At 46.2% G+C, this 20,749-nt stretch overlaps 1 protein-coding gene across 2 annotated transcripts in view; it reads right to left on the reverse strand.

Moving 5' to 3' along the window:
* Positions 1 to 20,749, reverse strand: part of RYK (receptor like tyrosine kinase) — a 158,423-nt gene that overhangs the window by 44,631 nt on the left and 93,043 nt on the right. For both annotated transcript variants that reach the window (XM_069727924.1, XM_069727925.1), the window contains exons 10-11: positions 14,296 to 14,382; positions 376 to 445 (exon numbers count right to left, since the gene is read on the reverse strand). In XM_069727924.1, coding sequence (XP_069584025.1) covers positions 376 to 445; positions 14,296 to 14,382 — 157 coding nt within the window. The remainder of the gene's footprint in view (positions 1 to 375; positions 446 to 14,295; positions 14,383 to 20,749) is intronic.

Here is a 20,749-nt window from a genome sequence, read left to right on the forward strand (position 1 = left end):
GTGGGTAGCACACACTTTCCATAGCGGTACACAGATCCGTTATAACAACCCCCTCCTCTTATTATTTGCGGAGTAATGCACTTTGAAAGTTACAAAGCATTCCGGCTTTATTGATCTGTGTGCGTACTTACAGTCAATGTAAGTGGTATTTGAAGGAGGATATGTTGACAATTATACAGTTAACTCCATTCTACTACATAAGACGTATGAAGGATTTACTGTACTCAATACCATGCACTCAGCATTTGCCTCCGGCTGTAATATGGAGTCACATGTGAAAGAAGCAATAATCGGTAACAATGTGTTTCTGATAAAGTCAAAAGCACCAAGAAAACAAATTACAAAGTATAGGAATTTCAGGATCCCGGCACTTACCTGTGGTGCAAACCCCTCAACTTGCAGCTCTCGGTTAGCATCATTGTGATCTGAGCTTCAGATGCTTGATCTAAAAACCAAACGAGAAGGAAAGATTATAGAAAATATCTAACAGCGGTTACTTATCATAGATGTGAAATATTTTATGGATAGAAATAATCAGTACCACAGACATGAAGCTGCTGATCCACAATGGAGCAAACTATTGGTCAGTAACAGTAATAATGCCGACCCCATGTGCCCGTCCTCAGTGACCGCATGCAGTCTCTCAACTTGTGACATTCAACACTTTGTGCTGTAAAAGTCTGTGCAGAGGAAGCGCGGCGGGGAGACGCGCAGACGAAGGGCGGCGGGGAGACGCGCAGACGAAGGGCGGCGGGGAGACGCGCAGACGAAGGGCGGCGGGGAGACGCGCAGACGAAGGGCGGCGGGGAGACGCGCAGACGAAGGGCGGCGGGGAGACGCGCAGACGAAGGGCGGCGGGGAGACGCGCAGACGAAGGGCGGCGGGGAGACGCGCAGACGAAGGGCGGCGGGGAGACGCGCAGACGAAGGGCGGCGGGGAGACGCGCAGACGAAGGGCGGCGGGGAGACGCGCAGACGAAGGGCGGCGGGGAGACGCGCAGACGAAGGGCGGCGGGGAGACGCGCAGACGAAGGGCGGCGGGGAGACGCGCAGACGAAGGGCGGCGGGGAGACGCGCAGACGAAGGGCGGCGGGGAGACGCGCAGACGAAGGGCGGCGGGGAGACGCGCAGACGAAGGGCGGCGGGGAGACGCGCAGACGAAGGGCGGCGGGGAGACGCGCAGACGAAGGGCGGCGGGGAGACGCGCAGACGAAGAACGGCGGGGAGACGCGCAGACGAAGAACGGCGGGGAGACGCGCAGACGAAGGGCGGCGGGGAAACGCGCAGACGAAGGGCGACATCCACAGGAAAGACAGCAGGGAGACATCCACAGGAAAGTCAGTGAGACATCCAAAGGAAAGAATCAGAAAACAAAGGAAAACATCCACTGATGATTTAACAAGTCACAGTAAAGGCATCAACACAGACTAACATTGGCAAAACTCAGATATCAACGTGTTTAGCTGATTGTCTATTGTGTATTACATGTACTGTATAATCACCACTGACATGTCTGCATTACATCCCACGTACTGTATAAACACCACCGGTATGTCTGCATTACATCTCACGTACTGTATAACCACCACTGGTATGTCTGCATAAAATCCCACATACATTATAACCACCACCGGTAGGTCTCTATTACATCCCACATACTGTATAACCACCACTGGTATGCCTTCATTACATCCCACATACTGTATAACCACCACCGGTATATGTCTATTACATCCCACATACTGTATAACCACGACTGGTATGTCTCCATTACATCTCACATACTGTATAACCACCACCGGTATTGTCTCCATTACATCCCACATACTGTATAACCACCACCGGTATGTCTCCATTACATCCCACGTACTTTATAGCCACCACCGGTGTTGCCTGCGGAGCTGTGGAGTCTGTATAAAATGGACCGACTCAGACAATATATAATACACTGGGTACAGTAGTTCAGTGCAGGATGTGCTGTAAATTTTTTCATAAGAATTTGGGAAAGTTATGAAATGTCCTATAAATGTCTGTTCTGTTCTTGATCTAAGGACCTAGGCTTTAAGTTGAGATTAATCTGTGCTGCACGTTATATGTACATGCTCAGTAGTGAGGCCATGTTGTGGAGTCGGGAGTCAGGGAAATTGAGGAGTTGGAGGTTTGGCTTACAGACTCCACAGCCCAGATTGCCTGCATTACATCCCACGTACCATACAACCACCATTGGTATGTCTGAATTACATCCTAAGTTCAGTATAACCATTGGTAGGTCTGCATTACATCCGACGTACCATACAACCATCACCGGTATATCTGCATTACATCCTAAGTACAGTATAACCATCGGTATGTCTGCATTACGTCCCATATAACCACCACCGGTATGTCGGCATTACATTCTAAGTACAGTATAACCATCCGTATGTCTGCATTACGTCCCATACAACCACCACCGGTATGTCGGCATTACATCCCAAGTACAGTATAACCATCCGTATGTCTGCATTACGTCCCATACAACCACCACCGGTATGTCGGCATTACATCCTAAGTACAGTATAACCATCCGTATGTCTGCATTACGTCCCACGTACCATACAACCACCACCGGTATGTCTGCATTGCATCCTAGGTACAGTATAACCATCGGTATGTCTGCATTACGTCCCATATAACCACCACCGGTATGTCAGCATTACATCCTAAGTACAGTATAACCATCCGTATGTCTGCATTACATCCCATACAACCACCACCGGTATGTCGGCATTACATCCTAAGTACAGTATAACCATCGGTATGTCTGCATTACGTCCCATACAACCACCACCGGTATGTCGGCATTACATCCCACGCACTGTAGAGTCACCACAGCTATGTCTGCACATATACTCTGGTATTTGGTAAATTTTAATAATTATGGTAATCCTAATTGACCTAAAACGGGAAAGGTTAATTCTGATTTCATGTCAGATAATGAGAAAATCATGCAAGTGTGTCTTTTTATATAGTGTATGTAAACATCTGGTTTCATCTGTATACTTCTTTACCGGGTAAGTATGGAGCACAGATGTATAGGACATAATGAGTGTGATTACTAGCTGATTTAATGTAAGCAAATGACAGCTTAGAAACACAAGGACAGTATTTGGAGGACAGATCTCTTTGATCTTTTCATGAAAGGAGAACACAAGACTGAGCAAGCAAAACATCACTTACGAGAGTCTCAAATGAGCAAATCAAGGGACGTGCAGGCATTTGCACCTTGCATGCTTACCTAATACTTTGGAGGAGGAATAAGGACTGCTTACTGCTCCGCGTTACACTCACAAGCTGCTTACAAATTGATCCCTTTTTTCTCCCCCTCTTCACAGAAGACCACTACTAATTATAATAAGAGAAAAGCGAGGGCAGAGGCACTGTGGATGAATCCTATGTGGATGCTATGGAGCCCCTGGCAAGAAGATATTGTGCTATAGGTGGCACATCAGCCAGCACAAGGTTGTGGTCACCACAGGGAGTGCAATGGTAGAAAATGAGATCGTAAAAAAAGTAAGAATAGGGCAGAAGGCATCAGGACTTCACATGTCAGTGGCATAAAAGGCTCGGTCCAGTGTGTCCACTGAAGACTCCCAGGATGTAGAAGGCATCATTCACCAGAACGGTGTCCCTATGGCCTCCATTATGCTGTTTTTCGTCACTATACACTTTTTTTTTTTTTTAATACTATATAATAAAAAACAAAAGTGGACCACACTGTTCTATGAAGAAGGATTTATGCCTTGACCTATAGCGACCCATGTATGGTGGCATAAAAGTCAGAAATCCCTCCAGACTAATACGGCCAACAGAAGGCTTGATTTTCCTTCTGGATACTAAGTCCAAAACCAGGCTAGCATTATGGTTCTGTAAAAAAAAAAAAAAAAAACTTTGTAGCAGTTTTGCCATTTATTATAGATGGGGTATCAATGAAAGGCAATGTCACCATTCACAAAAGCTGATGGTCCCGGCTCACCGCCTCCCTGCACAAGGACCTCTGCACAGATTCCAGAGCATGCCTGAAGGCTCTATTGCAGAAGTTAATCAGTTTGGCACATAAATAATTGGCACTGCATTCAAAAGTCAGTCTTGGGCTATGTTCACATGTTCATAAATGATCAGAACGGATCCAGCAGCAATCCGTTGGCAGAAAAGTTGTGACGACAGACTAAGAGGCCTTTATAGACACTGCGGAAGCCTTTGCAGGTGTTTATTGATAATTATTCTAATTTACTGAAATTATGACTTTTGGGTTTTCATTGGCTGTAAGCCATAATCATCAACATTAACAGAAATAAACACTTGAAATAGATCACTCTGTTTGTAATGACTCTACATAGGAGATTCACTTTTTGTATTGAAGAACTGAAATAAATTAACTTTTTGACGATATTCTAATTTAGTGAGAAGAACTAGATTTCCAGAATGGAATGCCTTTCCCTGGCTAGGATTTATTACAAAACAATAAGAGTAATACATTCCCTTTATGTTGCATCTAATGGGCAGTAAGTGAACGGCAGAGGGTAGAACCTTAGATGTTTTTTCTCTTCTTTCAGAGGCTTCTACGAACGCATAGTCTGTAGTGAGCTGCCGCAGATTCTCCAGCCTGAAATACTAATAGAACGCAGTGGTAGCAGACGGGGAAAGATCCATTCCCCCTGCGTTCCCTCCCGGTACTTCAGCCTGCGGCCTTCCTTCCACGGGGACATGATTGATAAGCAGGAATCTGTCACCTCCAACACTTCTCCTTCCCATTGTTTCCTCGCCGTACAAGCAAGACGGTGAGATTTATTTTTCTTGGATTCTGGAGCGGCGGATTGCTGTTCTGCGAGACTGTATGAGGAAACGCAAATCTTATCGGAGTGTACAGTTCCAGCATCCGTATTGTATGTTCTTATCAATATTATTTCCTTCTTTTTCTCCACGCACGCAGAGATGCCATTCAGACCCGGCACAATGCTCTATAAATTTACACAGCGCGATCCGATTGTGAGAACGTTTAAGAGAGATGGATAGGATTAAAAAAAAAAAAAATAATAATAACATTAAATAAATCAAAAAAAGAAATGAGTTTGAACACAGTCGTACCAATGAGGTTCTCACATTGGGACAAAGGGTCCTTATGAAACACGCAAACCAAATCTAAGTGTACTAATCTGGCAATCTAGAAGAACATTGCCCATAGTCCTGCGTAATACCGCGCAACAAAGGAGCGGAAAGACAATTCTCAAAGGGACACAAAATAGAAAGGGCGTAATGGCCAAAACCGGGACATTATGAAGTCAAAAGGGAAGAAAAATAGTTGTTTTGTTAAAGGGACAGGCGTGTACTATGGAGGACAGATAATGAACTTCAATCCAATATTGCAGCCAGTGGGTAAGGAAAGGGTGAATCAAACACCCGAAAACCCCACCCCTATGGCTGAAGATTGTTCCCTCCAAATTCAGGTGACAGAGTCCCTTTAAGCGTGAGGCCCAATGGTCCTGGGACAAGTCTGAACTGCACAAGCACGGGTTAAGGGTAAGTTCACATTGCGCGTTTATGCTGCTTTTTTTATGCTAATTTTCAGCTGCTTTTTACAGTACCAGCAAAGCCTATGAGATTTCAGAAATCTCATGCACACACATTGGTTTTTGTGTGATCAGAATTTTGTGCTTTGTGGCGTTTTTTGTTTTTTTACACAGAGCATGTCACTTCTTTCAGCATTTTCCACCAATTGACTTGAATGGATGGTGAAAAAAACGCTGCAAATACGCAGGTTGACTTTTCTTGCAGCGTATTTGCTGCAGAAAAGTCAAGGACAGCAAAATGTAACGTCACACTCGGCTCTGCTACATCCAGATGACAGGCTGTATGATGCGTCCATGCAGCCCGTCATCCAGCAGCGGACCCGATCCCCATTCACTTGAATGGGGGTCCGACATTACAGTGTTTGACAAGCTGTCATATGCGTGAAATCCTTCCCACTGGTCATAGAGCAGCTGTCAGAAGAGAGCAAGAGCGCTCAGCTGTGATCGGAGGTGTAAACTGGCTTCCAATCACTGGTGTCAGATGATGGGACTACTGCTCCCATCATCTGACACCTACAGCCGCTAATTACAGTGAGAGCAGGAGCGGCGGATCGGAGTTTTCATCTGCCGCTCCTGTGGTATAATTAATAGAAAAAAACCGGCATGTCTTCCCCCCATTCTTAATAACCAGCCTGACAAAACTCACAGCTGGGGGCTGCAACCCCCAGCTGTGTCAGCTTCAGCAAGGCTGGTTATCAAGAATAGAGGGTGTGGTGAATATATATATGTGTGTGTGTGTGTGTGTAGGGACATATGTCTAGGGTTATATGTGTGACTAGTGATAATGTAACATCTGTCCTGAAGGCAAGCCGCACCTAGGTGTTAATAGGTACTTCCTTGGGACTAGTAGAAATTCTGTCTCCATACCTCACCAGGGGGTCTAGCTAGGGCAGAGAAGAAAAGCAACATTTGGCACCTTCTAGGTCTTGGAGGGGAGATGCTAATTGCGGTTGGAGGGCTAGCTATCCCTGGGAACCACATCACAAGTGTCTCCAGAGGAAAATAATATATTCAGTAGTAGAGCGGCCGTGGCCAATCAAACAGACCGCAATTATGATATTAACCTGGGGGGCCAGTCTAGAAACCTGACCTCAGGCCAAAGTTATAAATTTAGGCTGCAGACAGACTTGTGTTCACATGTGAGGGCTGCCTGAGAAGCTGATATGTTCCACCAACTCCATCCACCCCCACTCAGGGAGCAGAAAGCAAACTACCAGTTAGATGATTTCTGTAAGTTTTCTCCTGTTTATTTTGACACTGTTTTGCATAAGTTGTATGTCTTTTTATTATTATATTTTTATACCTTTTTCTTATTGTAAGCATTGAACCTTTTGCTATTAAAGTATAAAACTTTAACAAGATGAACCTTGAATGTTCTAAAAGAATCCATAGCCTAAAGGTGTGTGAGCCTTATGAGTGATAGACTTATTTTTATTAGTATTATTGTTAGTTCCGGGACTCATCGCCCGTGTATTCGATGAGTGGTGGCAGCACGAATGAGCGGGTGTGTGGCCTGGTTCGGTGTGTGATTTATGCTCCCATTACAGCATAGGACAGAGGTTCAATGCTGGACTGAGAGTGGGGAGATAGATTAACCTTTGCAGGCACAACCCCAAGTCACGTGTGAGAGCAGGCAAGTGACACCACAGAGGGTAGGGATCCGTGACAAGAAGGGTCTGCACGTTTTTTTATTTAAATAGTTTTAAAAAAAAAAAACGGCATGGGGTCCCCCCCATTTTTGACAACCAGCCTTGCTTAAGCTCAGAGCTGGGGGTGGTATTCTCAGGCTGGTAAGGGACCATTGATATAGGCCCCCTCCCAGCGTAAAAATAGCAGCCCGCAGCTGCACAGAAAAGGCACATCTATTAGATGTACAAATTCTGGCGCTTTGCCCGCCTCTTCCAAATTGCCCTATAGCTGTGGCAAGTTTGGTAATGAGGGGTTAATGTCACCTTGCTATTGTAAGCCGGCTTAGTAATGGAGAGGCGTCAATAAGACATCCATTACTAATCCTATAGTACTTAAAGGGTTAACACATGCAGAAAGTCTTTTAATGAAATAAACACCACACAGTTTTGGCATCTTTTTATTGTTCTGCCATTCCAAGCAAAGCCCTCGATCTTCTGAAATAAAAATAAAATAATAAAACAATAATATACTCCCTGATCCATCGCAGTCCAATATAACGAGTGTCCCACGCAGTATCTGGGGGAGATAAGGCTTACACCCGGGAGCGATGCTAATGTGGCCACCACTGGCTGTAAGCTACTGGGGAATGAATGAGATGGAGCGGGCTCAGGCTCAGTAACTAGCGGTGACGTCACCGAGCCTGCGCTATCAATCTATTCCACAATCTATTCTTTTCTCTGCTATAGATGCAGCAGTGGTCAGAATGCTGAGCTATGTATAACCCACCCACATCACAGATTGACAGCTTCCTATGTATCTTTTCAGCAAGCAGCCAATCAGAGATAAGGGCGGGGTTACACAAATTGCTCTGCACTGCTCTGCATGTGAGACCTAGTCCCGAAGTGATAATCTCCGTCTGATAACACACTGATTGTATGGAGACGACAACACAGCCTAAAAATTGACATATCACTGTATATAGTATTGTGCATAGTATTCTGCTACAGATGGATCTGGATAAGTTGGAAACTTGGGCTGAAAGGTGGCAGATGAGGTTTAACAATGATAAATGTAAGGTTATACACATGGGAAGAAGGAATCAATATCACCATTACACACTGAATGGGAAACCACTGGGTAAATCTGACAGGGAGAAGGACTTGGGGATCCTAGTTAATGATAAACTTATCTGGAGCAGCCAGTGCCAGGCAGCAGCTGCCAAGGCAAACAGGATCATGGGGTGCATTAAAAGAGGTCTGGATACACATGATGAGAGCATTATACTGCCTCTGTACAAATCCCTAGTTAGACCGCACATGGAGTACTGTGTCCAGTTTTGGGCACCGGTGCTCATGAAGGATATAATGGAACTAGAGAGAGTACAAAGGAGGGCAACAAAATTAATAAAGGGGATGGGAGAACTACAATACCCAGATAGATTAGCGAAATTAGGATTATTTAGTCTAGAAAAAAGACGACTGAGGGGCGATCTAATAACCATGTATAAGTATATAAGGGGACAATACAAATATCTCGCTGAGGATCTGTTTATACCAAGGAAGGTGACGGGCACAAGGGGGCATTCTTTGCGTCTGGAGGAGAGAAGGTTTTTCCACCAACATAGAAGAGGATTCTTTACTGTTAGGGCAGTGAGAATCTGGAATTGCTTGCCTGAGGAGGTGGTGATGGCGAACTCAGTCGAGGGGTTCAAGAGAGGCCTGGATGTCTTCCTGGAGCAGAACAATATTGTATCATACAATTATTAGGTTCTGTAGAAGGACGTAGATCTGGGGATTTATTATGATGGAATATAGGCTGAACTGGATGGACAAATGTCTTTTTTCGGCCTTACTAACTATGTTACTATGTTACTATGTTACTGGAATCAGGCTTTCTTGCTCTATATTATGCCATTCTCAGATTATATTGAAAAACCTGCTTACAGATTCCCTTTAAAATAAAAAATATATTATATATATATATATGTGTGTGTGTGTGTGTGTGTGTGTGTGTGTGTGTGTGTGTGTGTGTGTGTGTGTGTGTGTGTGTGTGTGTGTGTATGCACACACACACACACACACTAGATGGTGGCCCGATTCTAACGCATCGGGTATTCTAGAATATGAATGTCCACGTAGTATATTGGCCGTCCACGTAGCATAATGCTCTATGCAGTTATGGCCCCATAGATGCCCCGTATAATGCTCCATGCAGTTATGGCCCCATAGATGTCCCATATAATGCTCCATGCAGTTCATTATGGCCCCATAGATGCTCCGTGCAGTTATGGTCCCATAGATACACTATTTAATGCTCCATGCAGTTATGGCCCCATATAATGCTACATGCAGTTATGGCCCCATAGATGCCCCATTTAATGCTCCATGCAGTTCATTATGGCCCCATTGATGCTCCATACAGCATTGTGCCACATGTAATGCTGCTGCTGCAATAAAAAAAAAAAATTAAGTTAAAAAAAAAAAAATCGCATACTCCCCTTTCGTCGCTGCTCCTCAGCGTCCCGTCTCTCCGCACTGACTGTTCAGGAGGAGGGCGGTGCACACACTAATACGTCATCGCGCCCTATGACCTGAACAGTCACTGCAGAGGACGAAGAAGACGGAGCGGCGCCCGGCGAATGGAACGCGGACAGGTGAATATGAAATACTCACCTGCTCCTGGTGCTCCTGACGCTGTCCCTGCCTGTCCTATGGCACCGCAGCTTCATCGCGCCTGCGCGAGAAGGATCTGCCATGACGTAACGGTCACATGACCGTGACGTCATGGCAGGTCCTTCTCGCGTAGGGCCTGCAATGACGTCACAGTCACATGACCGTGACGTCATGGCGGGTCCTTCTCGCGCAGGGCCTGTGATGACGTCGCGGTCACATGACCGTGGCGTCATGGCAGGTCCTTCTCCCATACCATCATTGGCACCGTAACCTACCGCTTCCATGGAGAGGTCACCGGAGCGTCGCGAGGAGCGTGAAAGGTGAGTATATAATAATTTTTATTACTTTTTAACATTAGATCCTTTTACTATGCAGCGTCAATAGTAAAAACTTGGTCACACAGGGTTAATAGCTGCGGTAACGGAGTGAGTTACCCGCGGCATAACACGGTCCATTACCGCTGGCATTAACCCTGTGTGAGCGGTGACTGCGGGGAGTATGGAGCGGGCACTGACTGCAGGGGAGTAGGGAGGGACTTATCGGACTGTGGCCGTCGCTGATTGGTCGCGGCAGCCATGACAGGCAGCTGCCGAGACCAATCAGCAAATGAATAACCGTGACAGACAGAAGGACAGACGGAAGTGACCCTAAGACAATTTTATATCTACTATATAATTGTCTAAGGCAGTGGTCCCCAACTCCAGGCCTCGATGGCCGCCAACAGTGCAGGTTTTCAGGATTTCCTTAGTATTGCACAGGGGTTGGAATCATCACCTGTGCAGATGATCACATTACCACCGATGCAATACTAAAGAAATCCTGAAAACCTGCACTGTTGGCGGCCCTCGAGGCCTGGAGTTGGGGACCCCTGGTCTAAGGGGTACTTCCGTCTGTCTGTAACGGAAATCCCACATCGCTGATTGGTCATCAGTGACAGGCTTAGTCCGGCCGAGAATTGGCCCCTCCATACTCTCCTCAAGTCAGTGCCCCCTCACTCCAGTCAGCACCAGTGTGTTGACCCATCCCGGACCAACTTTCTACTATTGATGCAGCAAAAAAAAAAGGGGGCTCTCCAGGCTTATAGTATTGATAGCTTGAGTCAGAACAGGTCATTACCAGATTGGAGGGGGTCAGGCACCTGCCACCCCCAATAGCAGAGGCTTCTCTGCACTGAAGGGAGCGGTGCATTGCAGCTGTTTAATATGTAGTTAGGCTAATAGCAGCTTATGGTGGGGCCGCTGGGTGTCAGACATCAACTGATAATAACTGGACAGCCCCTTTAAGGCCGGTTTCACACGTCAGTGGCTCCGGTACGTGAGGTGACAGTTTCCTCACGTACCGGAGACACTGACTCATGTAGACACATTAAAATCAATGTGTGTCTGCACATGTCAGCGTGTTTTCACGGACCGTGTGTCCATTTGGAAAACACGGAGACATGTCAGTTTTCGTGGGATCGCACGGACCCATTAAAGTCAATGGGTCCGTGTAAAACACGTACCGCACACGGATGTTGTCCGTGTGCCGTGCAGGAGACAGCGCTACTGTAAGCGCTGTCCCCCCCACGTGTGGTGCTGAAGCCCCATTCATTTCTTCTCTCCAGCAGCGTTTGCTGGAAAGAAGGAATGAATAATCTTTTTTTTTAATTTTTTTTTGTTTTTAAAATAAAGTTGCCGGTAATCTGCCCCCTCCCACTTCCTGTGCGCCCCCCCGCTGGCATTAAAATACTTACCCAGCTCCCTCGGTGCTTACATCCTCTCAGCGTTGCTGCTTGTTCTGTATGAGCGGTCACGTGGTGCCGCACATTACAGTGATGAATATGCGGCTCCACCTCCCATAGGAGCCGCATATTCATTACTGTAATAATGTAATCATGGCCACCGGTGACCTGACCGCTAACCGTTAGCAGGGTGAGGTGACTGGTGACCAGGACGTCATTGAACCCAAGTCATGTGGAGACTGGCCGAACTGGAGGAGCGGAGGCGGTGTATTCAGCTGATACGTGTTCCTTCTTCCATTCCACTGGGCAATGTTTAGCAGTACTGGTAACCCCTCTTAGATGACCTGATGCCATTCCTGACATGTAATATTTTAGTAAATACTTGTATTCCTCATACAATGTACATTTGGATTAACTGAAGTACCATTCCTCCTATTGATGTCTGCGCTGGGTGTTACCAGTCTCATAGTCTGAATATTATTAATCTCCAGGAGGCCAAACCAGAGGAGCCGCACCACACAGATCTCTAATACATGCTCCACAATACTTATTTCACTGGGAATGCAAGTGTTAAGTAAAAAAAAAAAAAAAACATCTGAAGAGACGGTAGATCCTCCTTAACTGAGGTCTTATCCTACATTGTATGCAGTCTATATAAACGATGTGAATGCTACAGGGTGATCTCTGCAGAACAGGGTGGATGTAACCTTACAGAAATAATGTTGGAAGTGGTGGTGAGAACAACAGGAGGCTTCAGTGGAGCCCGGGGAAACGGAGGTGATATGAAAAAATGGAGTCCTGCAAATCACAGCCCGGCAGCGGTCTACGCCGAGTCAATGTGTCCCACTCCCGCACTGACATATCCCAGGCCTGAGACCTTCAGCTTTTCATCGTTCCTGCAATGAAAACATTGGCTTCATCCCTGCTGCCAAAATAACCCTACACTGTTCATTCAAAGTGAAGAAACCCGAGGAAAGTAAATATGTCAGGACAAAATGTTGCCTCCGGCTTGTTTTTAAGTAAATGATCTGTTTACCGAGGCTGGATTAGCCCGTGCACTCAGCAGGCTTTTTAAGACTTGAGATGTACAACGTTTTTCTAACATTTTGGCTGAACTTCTAACCGAGAGGTCTGAAGAAACACGAATGTAGAAGAAAAAAAAAAAAGACCCTACAGCCCTGTGATAAGCAGCCATCAGGGATATATGGCTATAAATACTTCATTTATAGCTACGTGTGATTTCCACTGCTACAGTGCACCGAAAATATCCAAACTAACAAATGTGACTAATCCGGATTAATAACCTCCTGTGGTTTTCTGTACACAGCTCACCTGCGGGACAGTGTGCGTCTATGGTTACAGATACAAACTAACCCTGATCCGAGCTTATCACCACACAGGTGAATAACCCTCATGCAGCAGCCCAGAGTAACCCCACTCCTCATTCAGGAGATTTGGGGGTTTTGTGTGAAGTTATGTCCAATTGTCCAGTTTTCTTTTTTTTGGGCGTTTTAACTTCTTAACGACCGTTAATACACCTTTTAACGGTGGTATTTAAGAGCACCCGGAAGATCTTTGGGGTCTCGGCTGCCAGGGGTAGCCGAGACCCCAAAGAACATGAACAGGGTCGGTTTTTACCGACCCCTGTTTTGTGATCGCCGGTAAATAACCGTTTACCGGCGACCACAAAAAGAAAAAAAAAGCGGCGTGTCATTCTCTGTCGTCTGATGTGATCGCATTTTTTCCTTCCACATTGTTTCTGCAGTGCGCAGGCGCCGGAAAGGTCAGAGCACTCAACAGGACAGATAAAGTACGCCTGCGCCGAAGCCGCGGCGTGAAGACCAGAAGAGGATGTCATGGAATGAAGATGGGAGGCCCCGGACTGGACCTGGGTGAGTATAATCTAACCTCTTTTTCTCCTCTTTCAGGTTAACATCGGCGGCTTATCTACAGCATTACAGAATGCTGTAGATTATTATTATTTATTATTATAGCGCCATTTATTCCATGGCGCTTTACATGTGAGGAGGGGTATACATAATAAAACAAGTACAATAATCTTGAACAATACAAGTCACAACTGGTACAGGAGGAGAGAGGACCCTGCCCGCGAGGGCTCACAATCTACAATAAGCCCCTGATGACAGTGAGCTTACCTCACCATCGATTTTGGGGGTGACAGGTTCCCTTTAAGTACCAAATTGGCTCTGTCACCAAGGGGTTAATATGCACAAACTAAATAAACATGTGTACAACAAAACATGTGTAACTGCAATGAAATACTTCATTTTCTAGAACAATTTCAAGGATGCCAACACTTTCATGCGTGACTGTATATACAGTAAAATGATATAAATGTGAATTCAGGGGCAGACGTATCATTGGTGCAACCTGTCCGGCCGCACATGGGCCCATATGTAGCTCCAAAGCAGGCGCAGTTTTGCATTTTTTTTTTTTAAGGAGCTCTTGGGCTCCAAAGGATCCATATATTTTTCTTGCCCAGGAACCTTTTCTGTTTTTGTCCGCCAGTGTGTGAATTATAACCTAAGTGCGTGGAAAGTCACACACACAGAACAAGGGAATCTATTCACAGACTTCCACTGGTCTGGAAAATCAACCAGTGCCAATTATCTGTACCCAGGCCTGATTCAGGAGCAGTGACCTACCCTTCACAGCTTTTACAAACACGGGCTTCTCTTTGCTTGGATCCTTGTCGTCCACCAAAATGCCGTGGAATATTCGCCCAAATGTCCCTGGGGAGAAGAAAAAAAATATTCAGAAAAAGAATGAAAAAATACTACTAAAATGTACAAATATAAATAACCTAGAGATGAAAGTGGCAATGACACATCCTCACCACAAAACACAAAGTGACATCTGCAATTCTGCCCACCAGCAGGCACCAATGGGCGCTGGACTGATTTTACTTCACATTTAAACTTTCAATTCATTATCAACTTTTACCAATCTTAAAGGAATATTCCAGTAATAAATGACCACCCATGCGCCGGACATCCCCTTGCCCACCCGCGCGCCGGACATCCCCTGCCCACCCGCGCGCCGGACATCCCCTGCCCACCCGCGCGCCGGACATCCCCTGCCCACCCGCGCGCCGGACATCCCCTGCCCACCCGCGCGCCGGACATCCCCTGCCCACCCATGCACTGGATATCCCGCTCCAATGAAGAGGTGAATTGTTATATTGGTGTAAGTCCCAATACTGTGACCCCTTTCGATGTGAGCCCAAATGTCTGTAGGACAGAAGACGGCAGCCAGGAGGAGCTGGATGTAGCGGCCAGCTGCGCATGTGTTCAGAGGCACCATCCATCGTCTATGGGAGTGAAGATGACGGCCGATCTTCATCAGTGCCATAGACAATGGATAGATCCACACCTCTCCTGGCAGAATTATACAGCTCAGTTGTCAATTTATTCATTCCCAGGATGAACAACAGATACACAAAGTGCTTAGGAAAGATACTACAAAATCATTCTAAGGCTACTTTCACACTAGCGTCGGAATCTCCCCGTCGCAATGCGTCGGGGAGAGATTCCGACGCTAGCGTTTAACGCATTGCACAACGGAGGCAGCGGATGCATTTCTCCGGCGCATCCGCTTCCCCATTGTAAGGTGCGGGGAGGTGGGGGCGGAGTTCCGGCCGTGCATGCGCGGTCGGAAAAAGCGGTCCGTCAGGAGCAAAAAACGTTACATGTAGCGTTTTTTGCTCCAGACGGTCCGCAGAAGCATGACGCATCCATCGCACGACGGATGCGACGTGTGGCAATCCGTCGCAATGTGTCGTCAATACAAGTCTATGGGGAAAAAACGCATCATGCAAGCACTTTTGCAGGGTGCGTTTTTTCTGCAAAACGACGCATTGCGGCGGATTGCAGTTAACGCTAGTGTGAAAGTAGCCTAATAGAAAACAGAAGGATTTATAAAAGTAAATGTCAGGATTCTTCATTAGATGACATAGCAGCAAAAAAATAAATACTAAATAAAACGTTGACTATATCCAGGACTGAACTTCTGACCATAAAAGATGTATATGTAAAATAATCATATGTAACTATATATGTAATCATATGTAAAATATTATAAGTGAAATTCCCTCAAACCTTTCCTGAAAGGCTGTGGTGAAAAGTCAGCTTTGTTCAACAAAAAAAAAAAAATCCCTGAAGATAGGCACACCGTCATTCATCTGATCTGTGTTCATGCGTAAGCAGGCTAGCCCCGAACAAGCCGAGACTCGGCCGGACGTAACGACATGCCATAAATGATGCAAGTCAGAGTAAACTCTGCATTGTTCCACGGACACCGTGCGTTACATGTACGGAGACCCGATCAGAGCACACGTCAACTCACATCACACAATGTCAACCTCACACCAATACACACAGCACACCGCCTAGCCATGTGATGGGCAAACGTGGCACAATTCTGCCCAGCCCATCCATCAGGGAGGCTGTAAATGCTGAGAGTTCTTCAGGAGCTCGGTAACATTATGTGTCTTGTGTGTGGGACGGGTATCCAGCTCCTGCCTCTGATTGATGGGATGAAGGGGCAAAAACACACACTGTACCTGCACTTTCAGGTAACTTTCCCGCATATGCTGTGTACATGAGGCCATTATAAGACTTGTACACCTCATTTTCCACCAGTGTTCTCCTCTGCCAGCTCTACAGTCATTTTCAGATGTCTCTGAGCTAGTGAGAGGAGACTAGCTGCTGTAATCGCTTAGTACAGAGTCCTGAGGGGCTCCTGCCTCTGTGTACGCAGCACAACTAGCAGTATGGATGACATTATACATCATATTATAATATACTGAACTATCGAGATGTGTAGCTGTGCATCCAACTCTGGGAAACACTGACTAGAAATCAGCAGCAGGATCTGCCTGTGCCTCTCCATAGACTTCAGTTATCTCTGTATCCTGACGACGTTGGGAGACCATCTTGACTTGAGCAAGGGAATTCAGCGATTTTTAGAGAAGATGAGGAGTCCTGCGTGGCGGAGTTGGACATGGCACAAAAGTGTTGAAAGAAGCATATTTCTCTGATAAAAAAATATGACATCATTTTCCTATACTATTTATGCAAAGCATGTTGATAGGATAGTTCCTATATAACGGAGCCCTTTGGCTGTGAAGGTCTAAGCCAGACATACACCACCAACCTCACCTCCCCAAAGACCACACAGCCGCATGCTACTGCCCCTACATTTCAATTATAATGGGAGGTCTCAGCACCAGGACAACACTAATTATTATTTACACATTTATCTAGGAGAAGTCAACATTTTTTTTAAAATGACAATTACACTTAAAAACAAAAAGATAACCACAGCTGCCAGAAACAAAACACCAGGAGGTGAAGACTAATGGGTGGGATTTACTGAAGTCTCTGCACTACATGTACAGTGGGTACGAAAAGTATTCAGACCCATTTAAATTTTTCACTCTTTGCTTCATTGCAGCCATTTGGTAAATTCAAAAAAGTTCATTTTGTTTCTCATTAATGTACACTCTGCACCCCATCTTGACTGAAAAGAGCAGAAATATAGTAATTTTTGCAACTTTATTAAAAAAGAAAAACTGAACTATCACATGGTCATAAGTATTCCGACCCTTTGCTCAGTGTTGAGTAGAAGCACCCTTTGAGCTAGTACAGCCATGAGTCTTCTTGGGAATGATGCAACAAGTTTTTCACACCTGGATTTGGGATCCTCGGCCATTCTTCCTTGCAGATCCTCTCCAGTTCTGTCAGGTTGGATGGTGAACGTTGGTGGACAGCCATTTTCAGGTCTCTCCAGAGATGCTCAATTGGGTTTAGGTCAGGGCTCTGGCTGGGCCAGTCAAGAATGGTCACAGAGTTGTTCTGAAGCCACTCCTTTGTTATTTTAGCTGTGTGCTTAGGGTCATTGTCTTGTTGGAAGGTGAACCTTCAACCAAGTCTGAGGTCCAGAGCACTGGAAGAGGTTTTCATCCAGGATATCTCTGTACTTGGCCGCATTCAGGTTTTCTTCAATGGCAACCAGTCGTCCTGTCCCTGTAGCTGAAAAACACCCCATAGCATGATGCTGCCACCACCATGTTTCACTGTTTGGATTGTATTGGGCAGGTGATGAGCAGTGCCTGGTTTTCTCCACACATACCGCTTAGATTTAACACCAAAAGGTCTATCTTCGTCTCATCAGACCAGAGAATCTTATTTCTCACAGTCTGGGAGTCCTTCATGTGTTTTTTTTTTTTCTAGCAAACTATGCGGGTTTTCATATGTCTTGCACTGAGGAGAGGCTTCCGTAGGGCCACTGCCATAAAGGCCCGACTGGTGAAGGGTGGCAGTGATAGTTGACCTTTCTCCGATCTCCCTACTACATCTCTGGATCTCAGCCGCAGTAATCTTGGGGTTCTTCTTTACCTCTCTCACCAAGGCTCTTCTCCAACGATTGCTCAGTTTGGCTGGACGGCCAGGTCTAGGAAGACTTCTGGTGGTCCAAAACTTCTTTCATTTTAGCATTATGGAGGCCACTGTGCTCTTAGGAACCTTGAATACTGCAGAAATTCTGTTGTAACGTTGGTCAGATTTGTGCCTTGCCACAATTCTGTCTCTGAGCTCCTTGGCCAGTTCCTTTGACCTCACGATTCTCATTTGGTCTGACATGCACTGTGAGCTGTGAGGTCTTATATAGACAGGTGTGTGCCTTTCCAAATCAAGTCCTATCAGTTTAATTAAACACAGCTGGACTCCAATGAAGGAGTAGAACCATCTCAAGGAGGATCACAAGGAAATGGACAGCATGTGACTTAAATATGAGTGTCTGAACAAAGGGTCGGAATACTTATGACCATGTGATATTTCAGGTTTTCTTTTTTAATGAATTTGCAAAAATGTCTACATTTCTGTCATTTCAGTCAAGATGGGGTACAGCGTGCACATTAATGAGAAAAAAAGTGAGATTTTTTGAATGTACCAAATGGCAGCAATGAAACAAAGTGAAATATTTTAAGGGGTCTGAATACTTTCTGCACCCACTGTACATTACAAGCAGAGTAGATCTTTTTTCCTCCATGTAGCAGACTACGTATCTAGAGTCAAAAAAGGATGTGATCTCATTGCCAAGTGGACTCTCTTATCTAGGAGGCACTCTCACTGCCGTCAGGAAGGCTGGGACCGCAGGACTTGTGAAAATATCGCATGTAACAATGGCAGAGCGCGGACACTTCAGCCAAGCTTTCCATGATAGTAGTTAAACACAGATAACAGCCGGCACGGATTTCTCAAGTACAAGACGTCCAAACTGCAGACTATTTGTTATAGGTCAGGATATCAGCAAAATGCCGGATGAAAACTCATGGAAATTCATGGATCCGGAGGTGATGAGGACTCCTGCAACCAGTCATTGGGGCCCATTTCCACAAGCCAATAATCAGCTAAACAGTTCAGCAATCTCCCAATGAACAAAACACAAACAACAAAATGCTCGTACATTGGATGAAAAGGGGATTTTTGACGATTGTTAAAAATAATCGTTCTCGGCAGCACATCTTCCTTTTTATACAGATGTGCTGCCGAGAACATGAAGTTCTATGCACAAAAAACAAGCATTCTAATCATCGTTCTACGCACATGGAAGTGTGGCCAGGCCAGCTAAACACATGGCTCATCAGAAGCGGATTACCGGCCTTAAGACGCGTTCACACATTCAGTATTTGGTCAGTATTTTGCCTCAGTATTTGTAAGCCAAAACCAGGAGTGGGTGATAAATACAGAGGGAAAGTGTAATAGAAACACGTCACCACTTCTGTATGCATCACCCACTCCTGGTTTTGGCTTACAAATGCTGAACGTGTCCGTATAGTTCGCTAAGGGGCTGGAACACAGCCAACCCTTACATAGGAGTTTTATACCCGCTGATCAGTGGGCCCATACAACAGGATCACAATCGAAGGAGCCAAGTATCAAGAAAAACCCCAAAGATCTCCTAACTCTGATTGTACACATCAGCAGGGCCCCGGAGACCATATTATGGTAGTCATTATACTATGGCACTGTCCAGCATGTATTCCATATAAGAGCCTGTACTTGGTTTCTTAATGATGGCTCCTGAGCCCGATAAGCAATAAAACCATCCACGACTGCCAAGATAAATGGCTCTGTAATCTGACTAATTACGGCGAGGAAGCGCTCTTATCAGTTCGGAGCGTGTTGTGGGAATCAGTCATTTATGTGGCATCGTTAATTTGCAGGAATTGTTTTATTTCTGAATCATTCCCTCAGAGTATCATAAACACGTGAAAGGGAAGTTGCAATAAGCCGAGTTAATGGCCAGAATTCTCCGAAGGTTGTTCAGTAGTCCTGATGAGAAACTCCCGGAACACAGCGAGAGGCAGAGACATGCAAAGATGGAAAAGGTGAACAAACGAAACACCTACAAATCATGATCATTAGTTCCAGGCTGAAAAAAGTGCCTGATCACAGGCAACAAACATGCTACAATGGTGCAAGGGGTTAATACTATTGGTAAAGTGTCTTTGTACCACCACACATGGAAATTCCTTTAATAGTACAGATCCTCCATTGGGACTCTGCATCGGCTCAGGGAGAATCTTTGGTCCTTCACCAGCTTAAAGCGTCAGCCTTCACACAATCAGAAGTGATGAGAAAACTCTGCAGCCCCCACGCGTCACGCCCCCTGCAGCCCCCCCACGCAGCCCACCCCCTGCAGCCCCCCACGCGTCACGCCCCCTGCAGCCCCCCACGCGTCACGCCCCCTGCAGCCCCCCACGCGTCACGCCCCCTGCAGCCCCCCACGCAGACCTCACACGTCACCCCCCACGTCATGCCGCCTGCAGTCCCCACACGTCACACCGCCTGCAGCCCCCACACATCACACCGCCTGCAGCCCCCACACGTCACACCGCCTGCAGCCCCCACACGTCACACCGCCTGCAGCCCCCACACATCACACCGCCTGCAGCCCCCACACATCACACCGCCTGCAGCCCCCACACGTCACACCGCCTGCAGCCCCCACACGTCACACCGCCTGCAGCCCCCACACATCACACCGCCTGCAGCCCCCACACATCACACCGCCTGCAGCCCCCACACGTCACAC

Source organism: Ranitomeya imitator, chromosome 5 (genome assembly GCF_032444005.1).
Source record: "Ranitomeya imitator isolate aRanImi1 chromosome 5, aRanImi1.pri, whole genome shotgun sequence".
Classification (NCBI taxonomy): Eukaryota; Metazoa; Chordata; class Amphibia; order Anura; family Dendrobatidae; genus Ranitomeya; species Ranitomeya imitator.